This window comes from Odontesthes bonariensis, chromosome 9 (assembly GCF_027942865.1).
Source record: "Odontesthes bonariensis isolate fOdoBon6 chromosome 9, fOdoBon6.hap1, whole genome shotgun sequence".
NCBI lineage: Eukaryota > Metazoa > Chordata > Actinopteri > Atheriniformes > Atherinopsidae > Odontesthes > Odontesthes bonariensis.
The window spans coordinates 35798373-35812098 of NC_134514.1; the positions used below are offsets into that span (position 1 = coordinate 35798373).

Genomic DNA, 13726 nt, shown 5'->3' on the forward strand with positions numbered 1-13726 from the left:
GATAACCATCTTCTATCAACTGTCCCCCGGCATTCTTATAAAAACCAAAATATGCCCATACTTCGGATTTAGTCCTCTTAGAGGGCTGATAAATGTCCTGACTCTGAGTGCTGTCATCTACACCTTCGGCCATGAGTCCAACTTCAAGAAATGCACGTTGTAGGCTGCGCAGTGAGCATGAACTCGGATGAGGCTGGGAAGGATTAAACTCACGGTTTTCATACCGTGTTATTAACCGTGATATTAATGATTTGAAATGAACGCGGTAATTATTATCGTCAACACTTTTTATCGTGGTTTACCGTCATACCGGTAACCGTTACATCCCTAATTGGGAAGCAAAAATGTTTGCACCTGCCTTTCTTGCATAAGCAAAAGCAGACCTGGCACAAGCTGTACACCAATGTGAAAAAAGACAGAAATAAAAAGAAAAGAGCAGTTCTTTACTCTAAACGGCTTTTATTTAACAACAGTTAATCCAGGAATTAGATTATAGTTTCATGCAAAATGTCAGACATTTTTTGGCTGAGCATTACTCCGGTACCAGTGATGAGTAAGCCGAAGGCCTCAAGAGAAATATCCAGAAAACAAACGATGTCCTATCTGAAGTCTTCATCAGACTCATTCCATGTGTCCAGTAAAGGTCCATGTGGGTTAAGGCTGGACAGCAGTTCCTCCAGCTGTTGTATTTTTTTCCATTGTCTCAAGGAAAAGAGAAGAAACAGCTCTGAATGTATTTTGTTAAAATACCGTAAATTCCAGACTATAGAGCACACCTGAATATAAGCCGCACCCTCTAATTTGAAAAAGAAAATCCAATTTGCACCGGATTATGAGATATTTACACAGAAAGATGTTACACATGAGGATTTTTAAAGTTAATTGAATGCGTATGGTAACATAAACAAATACTTTTTTTTCAAACAGTGTAACACGGCTGGTTTAAAAAAAAGACAGTAGCCTACCAGGAAAAGCCATTGATCGCCTTCTTCCTCCTGCGCACTAAAACCATCAAAGTCATCTTCTTCAGTGTCCGAATTGAACAGCCTCAGAACTATGATTACTTATGATTAACTAGAAATGCACTCAGAGAGTGCAGACCTCCGCCAATGAAGCTTTGTTTTATAAGCGCATTTTTTTTATCCACCCATATATTGTAGTGAATGGTCTTAAACGATTAACGTCGTAATCCACCACGTCCGAGAGAAAGCGATGCGTCTGCTTAAACTTGTGCATAGATTCAGTTGGCTCGTGTTCCGATTGAAAAGGTTTACAAAGTTAAGATGCTATCTTTCAGATGCGACTTCTCAGAAACGGCAAAGACGGCTTTCACACTGCGACCCGCTACCTTAGCGGGTCCAGATTGCGGACCTCCTTGTCTCCCCAGTTGGCCATATTAAGAAAGGTCTCCAACTTGATGTAGGCTAAAACAGAGTAAAACTTGTCCTCACCTGTCGCTGTTGTTCTGAATCAGCTGTCCATTCTGTCTTTTAAACTCCTCACGTCACGCCCACGTCCGACCCGTGTCGATTGTGTTCACATCAAACTCGGCTCGGCAAAAAGACTAGGGTCCGACGCGGGTCGAAAGGCGAGTCGTGTTGACGTGGCAGCCCGGGTCGGCAGTGTGAACGCAACAGCGGACACGCTAAATTCGCGAATTAAACGCGGGTTATTCGGCAGTGTGAAAGGGGCTACTGTTTACCTTCCCCCCCTGTGCACCCCCTCCTACCCCTCCCTCAACGACAACGAAACAACCAAGCCCCGCCACCTTGTGGCAGGTCGCAAGATTGCAGCACGAACAGACGAACATCCAGACAAACATTCAGACATCCAGACATCCAGACAAACCAACAGACAAACTCGGGCGATCACATAACCTCCTTGGCGGAGGTAATTATGATTACAATGAATTGAATTCCAATTGGCTTGAATTGGACTTTATTATTTAAGTGCCATGAGATGACATTTGTTGTATTTGGTGCTATATAAATAAAAATGAATTGAATTGAATTGAACCAGACCACCGTGAACTATTCGTTCGTTTTATTGGTCTAATGTGACGAGGTTAAATGTTTTTGGCGGCATGAAAAAAAAAAGAAGAAAAAACATATATTAGCTGCACCGTATTATAAGCCGCGGTGCTCAAAGCCTGGGAAAAAGTAGCAGCTTATAGTCTGGAATTTATGGTAGTACTCTTGCAAGATGAAATACATTTTGATCGAAGAAAAGACCAAATTAGTATTCGCCTTTTAACGTATAAACTAGGTGGATCTTCATGGAAACAGTAAATATTACCAACATGCGCACACACTCATGACTTGAATGTGGGGCTTAGCTTGGCCCTTAGCACAACAGCTTCTATATACTGGAGGCTGTATTACATTGTGAATCCTTATTTACTGCATCTGAAACTTATCAATTTAGTGAAAATATTTCTGGCTGCAGTTTTTATCCAACTTCTCAGCAGCAAGCTGACCGGTGGGAGGTGAGGTGTTTGTAGTAATGCTTCTGCAAAATCCCACCAGCACTCTTCATGAGAATATCTGCCATTTGTTCCCTCCAAAATGTTTTGGTTTTGAGTCTGTGTCTGATGGGATTTACTTTCTTTCCGGTTGTTCCACTGAAGCCCAAAATGGACAGCCTGTGGTTACAGATATTTCTTACCAGACCCATGATAGATGGACCTCATCGTTCATAAAATGTTGTGCCCACACAAAAGTGCTGACTTCCCTCGTTGTAGAAATTGCTCCTTTGTCTCTTCTTAAGGTCAAAATATATCTCCTCCATTATAGTTGAGCAAGGAAGTACGCTGGTAAATATGGCATACTTTTCCAATCAGTGTATTTTAACTGCCTATCATGCTGTGGGGAAGCTGCAGTGCAGGCGATGACGTTGGGCGCACAGTTACATTAAAGACCTTAGTGTGGATCTTACATTCAAGGAAAAGTTTCCTTTAACCCAGTTAGGCCTAAAACGCCTGGAAAAGAATGCCTGTAAAACCTATGGGCGATTTCAGAAAGACGAGATGCGCCCAAAGCTCCTCAGAAAAAATATGATTTAAATGCCTGCAACGGTGTGGCATCTGCAGGTAAATCCACTTTCACCCCTGGTGTGCGGTTGAAATCTCTCCGTCGATTTCGGTGGTAATTGTCAGTCTTCCACTCACATTCAAACCCTTCAAAATCATCCTCGTCGTTATCGTCATCTTCAAACATATGTGCTAGCCATAAATCTCGATCAATTGGGTCAGCACATTCATCAGCATCATCAAAGCCAAGAACCTCCTCACAATCGCTACCGTCTGAAAAAGACGTGTACGCTTTCCCGGCCTTAAAGGTAGAATAACGCAACAGCGCCCCTTGCTTTAAAGGTAGAAATGCGGCAATGCTTTCCTGGCCTAAATGGGTTAAGACCCCTTTATTTTTTTTATTGAGAAGGTTAAAATGATCAATGCATTAGACGATAACTGCTGCTGTGCGAAGAAATGTTTTCCAATGAATGAAAAAGTTGCTCATTTCTCAGTTGTGTTGGAGATATTGGCCAGTTTATCGCCTTGCATCTTTTAAGAAAAATCCTCCTGTAAAACCATTGGTGTTTATAAACTTTGTCAGATGAATGGTGGGACTGATTGTGGTTTGTTCCACAGGCACCAGGTCCACGAAAAGGAGGAGTTCAAAGCCTTAAAGACGCTCAACATTTTCTACCAGGCAGGAACCTCCAAGACGGGCAATCCAGTCTTCTACTATGTGGCCCGCAGGTAGGACTACACATCTCATGACCATTTTAAGCTTACATTTGCAGGAGTTTTTTCTGTCTAGTTATTGCCTGCTATATTGAATAATGAATTAAATAAAATGGATTTATCTGTAACGATGCTTTGGAAATGGACATTTCTGTCTCGTGTGCAGAACATCAATAGACAGAATAAGCATTGTGGAGAACGGCTGCTCCCTATGTGATGAACATATGTTGCTTTGTACATGGCAATTACCACTGTTGCATTGTTTTGATTTGGAGGAGGACTGAGGTGTGAAGAGTGGCATGAAGCAGGGTCAGCTGCAGTTTAACGTGTGACTGCATAAGTACACTTTACACAATAATACAAAACCTGATGTTTTCAGTGAGAGACATTGGAGCAGCAAAGCACACACGGGACATATTCATGAGACAATCTGTTGCTTCAGAAATTCTGACTGACTGGTTGCATTACATGTAAATACAGTATAGCCAAAATCCCAGCATAGCCCTGGTCCATAACGTGTTTGTTTGTTGACCTTGTCAATTAACAAAAAATACTGCCTCAGCGTGGAAAGTGGCCTGTGGCAGCCATCATTTTACATATAAATGTGTGTGATATCACAACACAACTGTAGGTTTCAACTTGTGTGCATTTTAGTTTCGTCATCAAAAAAACTGTCCAGAGCAGGCGACGTGGATATGGCTTGTCTCGTGTTTATTGGCGTATTCCATGCAGGGCTTTTTCTATTGTAGGTGGAGCTTCCACTGTGTGTAAAAGATGTCTCCACCTGCACCTGTGCTGGACGTCCCCCTTATTTCAAGCAGGGAAGGCGTCTCAGTTTGACCAAGTGGCTGACAGTCTGTTGCAGAATTGAGATGAAGGACAAATGTACAGAGCAATCACCTTAGTTTTTGCAGTTTACTAGGCACCCACTCTGCTTCTCCTTATTGTGCTACACTCTTGACCGACTCCAAAGTGGGGGCCCAGAATAACTTACCCTGCAGAAGAGAAGTTTCTCGGTGCGTCTCGTCTGTAACACTTACCTCTTCCTCAACTGAAGGCTCAACATAAATACAAAGTTCCTTCTGCAGTGACTGTGACTTAAAGTAGCCATAGAAAATGGATGGATGATATTATTACTAATAATATGATTTTTCTTTTTTTAAATCAATTTTTTTTTACCTCTTCTCAGGAAATGTGTATGGAAACTCAATCACAAATGCAATCGATTCAATTTTTCGTACTGATACACTCAGTGTTGACATCTCAACATGTCTGTCATGATAAATCTATTATGACATGATACATTTCTAATGGAATTAACATCTTAGATCATATGAGGGCTCTTTGTATAGTTTGTGAATGGTGAGTTCATGAGTAGCCAAGGAGCAACATGTTTATTTTAATTCATCTTTATTTGCAAAATGGTTTAGGTGAATGGGAAGTCAACAGTCCATCAGTTCAATACCATTTGCAAAAAATGTACACCCATGCTGCCTCAGCCGTTCTGTTCAGTTTAACAAACACACATCGTTTCCAATGTGAGGCCTGTGTGTGTTTTCTCTCCTTTTTCCTGAACTTTTCCACCACTGCCTTACTGTCTTTGTTCGTGGAGAGTCCAGACTGCTCATGTTGTCTTAAAGTTCTTGGATAATCAGTCATAGAATCCCAAACATTGAAGTTTTATGACCATATTCCAACTTTTGTATCAACTTAGTTACAGTGAAAGAGTGGTCCAGACAGAGTCGATAATTTTTTCTTTTTGGCTAAATGCTGCTAAATGCTTTCGAGGAAAGCCATCCAACGTGCCCAGGACCCGAGCCTCTGCTCCGCTGTAAATGCCACTGCAGCGGGCATCGCAGCAGGAGCCATGCAGCTGGGGCAGTCTTAACCAGCTTGTCTTGCTTTGCATTGTTGAAAAAAAAATAGATCTGATCAACTTTTGGAGAATGTCTTTGCAAGGAAAGCAAAACTATTGTTGCCTTCTTCCTTGGTGTTTACAAAGAAAGTAACCTGTTTCTTGTACTTGGATATAACTTGTTTGTACTGTTCTGGTGCATATTATCACAAAGAGAATCTGATAAATAACAATGGATTAAATCCTACTGTTTTCTTTTCATTTAAAGTAGAATAACTTTGTAAATGCATTGGCTGTCAAAGGTAATCTGGTGTGATACATTGTCAGCACTTGAGCCGTTTCTTGTTATCCAGGGTTTTACAAACGGCTGTTTTTCATTATCACTCACACATACCGTCATTCAACACTTCTTATTCTATACATGCAGGGCTTTTTCTATCATACTCACACTCACTTCAGTGCCCAAAGTTCAAGATATTGTACATCCAGTAAATGTCATTCAGAAGATGGTGAATGTTGTGGCCATGAGTGCAACCGTCAGGGTGACGGTTTGAATCTTGACCAGAACTGCGTGACTTTTGTTGTCTGAGTTGGCTATCTTGGGCTTTCTTGTCGAAGATTGTGGGCCCGTTGTTGTGCTTGTGTGTGGGGAAAACCTTTGAAAATTTGTAGAGGAAGTCCAGACCAACAGTACATGGTCTCCAGATGCAGTCGCACCTCTTTTGTCTTGATAAATGTCGGTTTCATACAGTGCAGGTTTTGCGTGGTAACTTGACGTGACTACCACAGTCCTTGCAGGCGATTGACCGTCAGGCCCTTTAGCTTTGCTGTTGACCCAGAGTGGTGGCTCTGTAAACAGAGCAGAGTGCCATTCCCTCCCTGTTGTTGTCAGGTGAGTTTTTCCACAGATTGGGGTTGTATAGCAAGGGCACCCTAAGACGGTTGCTTGGGTTATCTCTGCCCATTTAAGCAGCCTTGTTATGTTTTCCTCTTCTTCACAAGCCCAAGGGTTATCTCCAAGAGTTATCATCTCCAGCCCTGTCAGCTTATCAAAAACACCCTCTGACAACCAGGAGAAGCGGTTAGCATGCAAGTAAAGCTTCACCAGTCTCGGAAGCCGATCCAGGGATCCAGGTAGGATCTGCACCAGATAGTTATGTGATAAATCAATGCTCTCAAGGTTATGAGGCATATTTGTCGGCACTGTCCAAAACCTATTATGACTGAGGTTGAGAAATTTGAGACTCGGCATTGTGTTATTGATGAAGACCACTCTCTCCAGCTCATTGTCTGACAGATCCAGTACTTTCAGGTTCCAGTGGTAAGCTGTGTCATTCTTATCCAGTGAGCGTAGATGATTCCCCACTATTCGGATGTCCCATAGAGACCGGGGCAAGGCAGGAGGCAGGCTCATCAGATGGTTGTAGGAGAGGTCCAGGGTTCGCAGGTGGGCATAGTGACTAAGTTGGCTGTCAAGACCCTGCAAACTGTTAGAGGAGAGTCTTTTTACTAGGTTAGCAACGCATTTTTAAAAGTTAAGTCCTACATACAGTTACCTTCCCAACACAATGTCTTTTTATGAGTAAGAATTGCTGGCTTGCAAGCATACACTGGGTAGCGTTGATGAAAAATGATTAGAAAAGGGTGCTGATCCATACCTGTAGTTTCTGTTTGCACAGAGAAGAGGGAGACTAATTCATTCATTCATTCATGTTAAATGTTTTTTTTTTGTTGTTGTTTTTTGGATGTGGGTACAGCAGCTAAAACAAGTGAATGAAATCCTGTCCCATTCTCATATCATGTTTAACCACATTGATCTGAGTGCTAATTTATGGTCCTGTAACTCCCACTACCTCCTAGGGATCAAGCCTATCACTACAACAAAGTGAAGAGATGGCGATACACTGCATCCTGCAGGCTGTGTTGGACCACAGTTTCTAAAAGTCCATTTTCTGTGATAATGAGGCTAGTTTATTATTTTGACTCGAGGGCATCTATTTGCCCCACATAGCAGTGCTGACAGTTAACAGCTGACAGTCGGTTTTTCTATTTCTATTCTTTTCTATTCTATTATTTGCATTCAGATGACATTGACCAATCTCATCTCTTTTTGTCTGAGCCTCCATGTGAGAAATTCTAGTAGGTAAATGTGTGTTTGTGTAAGGCCAAAGCCGGTTTTATTTGGGGTTATTTGTGGGTTTCACGATTACATGCACAATTGAGTCGAACTTAGGTTGCAGCTTAACTGCCATTTCGCTGGACCATCAAACTTGTCCCAGTATACTTGCACAAGAGCAGAATGCCACCAAACTATAAACTGTGTGAGTAAACGTTCAAGAATTTCTCTCGGCTGTAACTTTCTCTGAGGGAGATAATGAAACGTATAGCTATAGCCAAATTCACTGCAAAGACCTTTTCCTTAAGTTACTTGAATTGTGGTTCTGTTTGATTATGCTGTGGTTATAAAATCAGGATTTTTTTTTAAGAGCAGAATGGCAGTTTGAGCCGTTTTCAAACGAGTCGTGCCCTGTAACTGCCCTACATTGCCCAGGGACTCCGATACAGGAGTTCCCAACTTTGGTTTCCAGCCCTCACTGCGCTGTGTTGCTTTTCGGTCACGGGACATTTTTGTGGGCTTTTGATTGCATCTCTGTGGCCTCTTCAACATGACAAAAAGTACATGCGTATGGCTGTACCTTTGCAGGGCTCATACGAAGGTTTGTTTCTATGACAGTGATGTTAGATTCACACAGCTAAAGGGGGAGCCAAACAGCAAAAAAAAAAGACCAAATTCTCTATTATGTACGTAAGATATGGATTTTGGATTTTTTTTATCTGAGGGGTTTAGCCGTCTTGACAAAAGAATCAGAAAAACGTATAAATGAAAGCAGGTTTATTAGGAATTTGGATGTATTAATATATACTTACACTAATTGTTTTTACAAAATCTAGCAAAAGATGGCACAGTTTTGGTTAGACTAATACATTTGTATTTATTCCAGCAAATGCTCCAGCAAACTCAATCTCTCAATCTTTTTTTTTCTACTGTCATGTAAACAGGCTTATGTGGCCAGGGGGGTGCCAAGTCAGACAACTGCTCTGACTCCTGAACTATAGCTGCAGTTGTGTCTCTTTGTAGCCAGAACTTAACGTGTACCTCTTGCACAAAAATCAAGTAATTATCTAAGAGATAACCTGTCAAAGTTTTGCAGAGCTGCAGCTGCTTACCTGTTAAAAGACAGGTTGAGAAAGCGGATGTTGTGCTGCAGACCGGGCAGTAGCTTGGTTAGGCCTCTTGAGGAGCAGTCCACAACCCTGTGACCCCCGCTGCAAGAGCACACAGAAGGACAGATGGACAGCACCCAGTCTCCCAGAGGCCCACACAGCAGCAGCAGCAGCAGGAGCAGAGAAGCAGAGCACGTAGACATGGTCATGGCTCTGGAGATTGAGACAAGGGGTGCATCGGTTAGGCATTTGGACAATAGGTTTTTACAGCATTGTGGGAGAATGTGTTGTATTTGTTTAGTGTTCTGTTGTCACTCAGAAAACAAAAGTGAAACTACACATTTGTTCACGGTTCGGTTGCTCTGTCCATCAAAAATGTGGATTGATTTTATTTAAAAAAAAAAAAATTTCCACCTTATTGGTTTTCACAATTGAAAATTAAACATCATACATACAGAAATATAAGAACCGACTTTTCTGGCTGTGTGCTAAAATGTAGTTTGATTTTTAAGAGGGAAAACGGTTCCGTGTCTTTTTCAGGAAATATCTCAACGTGTACTTGATGGTGGGACTAAACTCCTCGCTTCCATGGCAATGAATCATGATGACCAGTCACAGTGCTTGCTGTTGACAAATCTGAGAAAAACCAACAACATTCACATCTAGGGATGGGAATTGATAAGATTTTTACGATTCCAATTCCATTTTCGATTCTGCTTAATGATTCGGTTCTTTATCGGTTCCCTTATCGATTCTTATTTGGAGAAAAAGGACAACAAACCGGTTGATTAGCATCAACTTTTTTTAGTTTAGAAGTAACACGAGTCATGACCTTATAAACCCAACACCGGTGAGGTCCACATTGGTCTATCATGGCCTGGGTAATTTAACTCTTCCCTGCTCTGGTGAAAGGAGAAGCTGGAGGTAGAGGTGAACTGGGGGTAGTACCACCAGCCTCTGGCTCTGAGCCAGTCAGGCTCTGCCTCTCATGATTTCATCTAAATGTAATGCATGAGAAGGCATTCATTTAACCTTAACCGAATGATTTAATGATAGGCAGTGTTTGTTAGTTAGTTAGTTACCTGCAGTGTTAGCCGAGGAAATGCTAACGTTGCTGGGTTCAGATTCACCGACGTTAGTCCGGAGCAGATCAAAAACGCGACATTCATTCATAGTTATTGCATGTTGGTAGTATTTCCTCCCTTTGGTGAAATACTCACTTTGCAAGTTGCCCTGTTGTCGTCTTTTTTAGGGATGTGTAATCAAACTTTCCAGCGTTTGTACCGCCTTGGGCGCCATGTTTACTGTTGGCTGCTGGCTGCACTGGACTCGCCACGCAACGTTGCGTGGTGACGTCATTCGCGCCCACTGGAATCGATAAGGGAATCGTTTGCAAAATTGCCAAATGATTCCAAGGAATTGAAACACTGGGAACCGGTTCTCAACAAGAACCGGTTTTCGATTCCCATCCCTATTCACATCGGTCACTGCTATCTAGTGTAACTAGTAGGTAATGTTTACCATCACTTAACTCGAGCCTTTCTTAGAATGCTGATGTTAATGTTTAGCTTAAAGAGTTTCCTCTCAGTTTTACTTTGATACGCCATCAGTTGTGGAGGCTTTTTCTTTGGGATACTGGAGCTGACGTTTCCAAAGGATGTCTCTTTTGTGAAAGCTGATTAGAAGATTTAAACGGTTATCTAGTGTGACCCCCTAGTTGTTTTTCTTGCTTTTGTATTTTGTTCCTTGGTCGTGGTTCTGTTGGGAGTTACAGTAATGCTAATACTTTTCCATGCTTTCAGGTCATTTTGACTTTGCCCTGAAAGTCGGCGTTCTCAACATTCTTTGGTTGCTTGCATTTATTCCATTATTTTACCTCTCCAATCTTGTCTGTGGTTGCTTACAGTAATATTCAGGTCATACTGTAACATTTAACTTGTGTTATCACCAAAAGCGAGGCTAATCATGTTGTAGCAACGTCATGTGAATCGAGAAAATCGACTCTCCTCCAAGTTTAAGGTTTGAAGCGATCATTTCAAACAAGCCATACTTGTTCCATCTTTTTTTCAGTTGTGTCATCATTTTGTCCTTTTTTGGGTTTGTTTTTTGCATCTTCTGAGCTTGGCATGGACAGGCTGGGACATCCACTCCTACTGATTTTTAGAAATGCTCTTGTACCCGTCGTACCCGTAAAAGTTGCTTCTCTAAGATGCAGAGATGGGGACTCAAGTCACTGTGACTTGGACTCAAGTTGACTCGAGTTGCTGTTTTGATGACTTGTGACTTGACTTGACATAAAATATAAGACTTGAGACTCGACTCGGACTTGGAAGATAAAGACTCTGCACTTGACTTGACTTGAGACACGATGACTTGAATGACTTGAGTGTTAAGCATCTAGCATAACTTCGACCTTTGTTCGTCATTTGAAGATCCATTCTGACCAATAAGTGCTTGTCAAATTAGCTAATATTATCCTGTTAGCCTAGTCGGTAGTTAGCTAACGTTAGCTTGATATGATACGGGGTGGACAGGTTGGACACATTGGCCAATGATGTTTACTGACAGTTACGTATATCTTGTCTTTTCACTTTATTAAGATCAGATTCTGCTGGTATAACTGCAATAATAAGGTGACTTGACTCTGACTTGACTTGCCCAAGAAAAAATTACTTTGGACTTACTTGAGACTTGCACATGTGTGACTTGGTCCCATCTCTGCTAAGATGATCGCTGATGTCTTTCTTCCTTAGTATTATGTTTAAGCACACTTGAATGCTTCTGACCAGCAAACTGCCAAAACATCCGTTATTATAGAAGTGGTAACACTTGCTGCTTTGGTTAGCAGTGCCTGGGTGCTAGCAATGAACCGAGACATGATTTCACAGGTTAGTCCTACGATATGTACATAAAAACAAAACCCAGAAGGTTATTATGGAGGGTAATTGCTTCCAAAGACAGCTGTAGAGCTCACATGATTTTCAAACCAGTGACCAGTTAACCAGCAGTCAACAAGACATGCCAACTTTACATCTCCCTCAGGTCTCTGCTTTCCTCCCACTGTCTGTAAACATGCATGTTAGATGAATTGATAAAGTTCTGAGTGTAAGTGTGCATGGTTGTTCATCTCTCCGCTGACGGACTGACGACTTTCTGGGATGTACGCCATCTCTCCCCCAGTGACTGCTGGGATGAGCCTCACCACCCTGTAATCCTTAACAGGATAACGGGGATAGAAAATATATGGATGGATATTTCTAATGGAGATTCTTTAGATTCAGCCTGCCCTGTGGCTCACCCAGCTCTTATATGGAACCTCCTGATCCATTTCGAAGTCATCCTGACTGTTAACAATCTTGAAGTTTTGCCAGTGGGACTAGAGCACAGAGGACTGCAGTACTGCATATTTAGGGCAACGCACTGTGTCAGCAAATGCAGACATTTTAATCTGAAAACTCAATTATTTTTTTTTTTGGGTTCCGGGACAAAGGACTTTGAGACATGACAGCACCCTTGAAATGTGCTTTAGAAATGTCATTACACCATTTAATGATTTGCTTGATGAGGGTACACTCTGCTGTGCGCCTGCCTTACTTGTACATCACTAATTTCCTCTATGCATGTTTGTTTGAAGCTGTATTATTCCTTTTCTCCCTGATTCCATTGAATATTCCAAATAAATATCATTTTCAGGTCACTCACCTCATTATTCTAGAGTTGGTGTGTCATCTCTCCTTTTTCCTGTCGTCGTATCCTCTAGCTCCGGATGGGTTTTGGTGGATAAGGGTATTTTTTTGGCAGTTGTGGGTGTCATTGTGTGGCTCTGTTCATGTTGCCTGTTTGCCGCCGTCGTGCTCACTGCTCTGCAGGCATGTGATGCAGCGGAGCGCCAGGTTAAGAGAAGGAGAGATGCATAGTGGAGAAGCGGTGAGAGAGAAAGAGGGAGAATTGCAGCAGCAAGCCTGCTCAATCTGCTTCTGATGAGGCAAGCAAGATCTGAAGGTGTGTGTATGTGTGTACTTACAGAAGCAGCTTTTCTCATACGGCACACTGCATTTACACCTTTTCCATATCATTTCTTATCAAATGTACCACAGAGTACAATCTATTGTCACTTTTCCATCTTCGAATCAATTTTGAAACATAAAAAGAACTAAAAAGGGCTGCAGTTAAAGTACAAGACCAGCCAACATCTTGGTATGGTAGACCGTGTAGAACAGGGATGGGCAACTGGCGGCCCGGGGGCCGCACACGGCCCTCGTCCTCACTCAGTACGGCCCGCAAATAGATCAATAATAATTTAATAATTAAAAAAAACTAAACAAAAAACAAAACAACAACTTGTAATTATACTGTTGACCGATAGAGGGCGCGCCATACGCAAACAATAGCGGGGCCCGGGCCGCTTTCCGCAACAGCGAATAGGAAAGTCAAGAGCCATGGCCACTAGCAGTGGCAAAAAGAGAAAACTTGACCGTGAAAATCGCATTTTTCAGCCAAAATGGGAAGAAGAGTACCTCTTCAGGAGTTCAAATTCCTTTTTGCACTTTTTTTTAAGCAAATGTTTTGTCTTTGTTGCTTATTAAGGACGTGTTAAAATGCATTTATATGCAGAAAATAGTTGTATGTTGGTGCAATAAACATACAGATATAAATTCATATAAAATGTGTTCTTATTGAGAATCATTTGTAGCGTCTTTCATATCCAATTACTCGAAGTGCGTGGTCACGTGGCCCTCCAATGATAGTGCTGAAAAAATGTTGGCCCTCTTTATCGTGGAAGTTGCCCATCCCTGGTGTAGAAGGTGAAGAAATGGGGATTTCTGCAGAGCTGATGGAGACCAAAGATGGGTAAAAGACAGGGAATATTGAACTTGCCTTAGTCATGTGCTCACAAACACAAC

General features: G+C 41.9%; 2 protein-coding genes across 5 annotated transcripts in view; one reads left to right on the forward strand and one right to left on the reverse strand.

The window, feature by feature from the left end:
- nf1a (neurofibromin 1a) overlaps positions 1-13726 on the forward strand; it is a 130033-nt gene that overhangs the window by 69157 nt on the left and 47150 nt on the right. For all 4 annotated transcript variants that reach the window (XR_012770315.1, XM_075474156.1, XM_075474158.1 and 1 more), the window contains one exon: positions 3647-3757. Coding sequence is in view for 3 of the 4 variants with exons in the window: in XM_075474156.1 (XP_075330271.1) it covers positions 3647-3757 (111 nt within the window). In the remaining variant the exon portion in view is untranslated. The remainder of the gene's footprint in view (positions 1-3646; positions 3758-13726) is intronic.
- On the reverse strand, positions 5200-12786 carry omg (oligodendrocyte myelin glycoprotein). The gene is made up of 3 exons (XM_075474507.1): positions 12525-12786; positions 8826-9035; positions 5200-7084 (listed from the first exon to the last, which is right to left on the reverse strand). The coding sequence occupies exons 1-3, from the start codon at positions 12527-12529 to the stop codon at positions 6097-6099; spliced, it is 1203 nt and encodes a 400-aa protein (XP_075330622.1). The 5' UTR covers positions 12530-12786; the 3' UTR covers positions 5200-6096.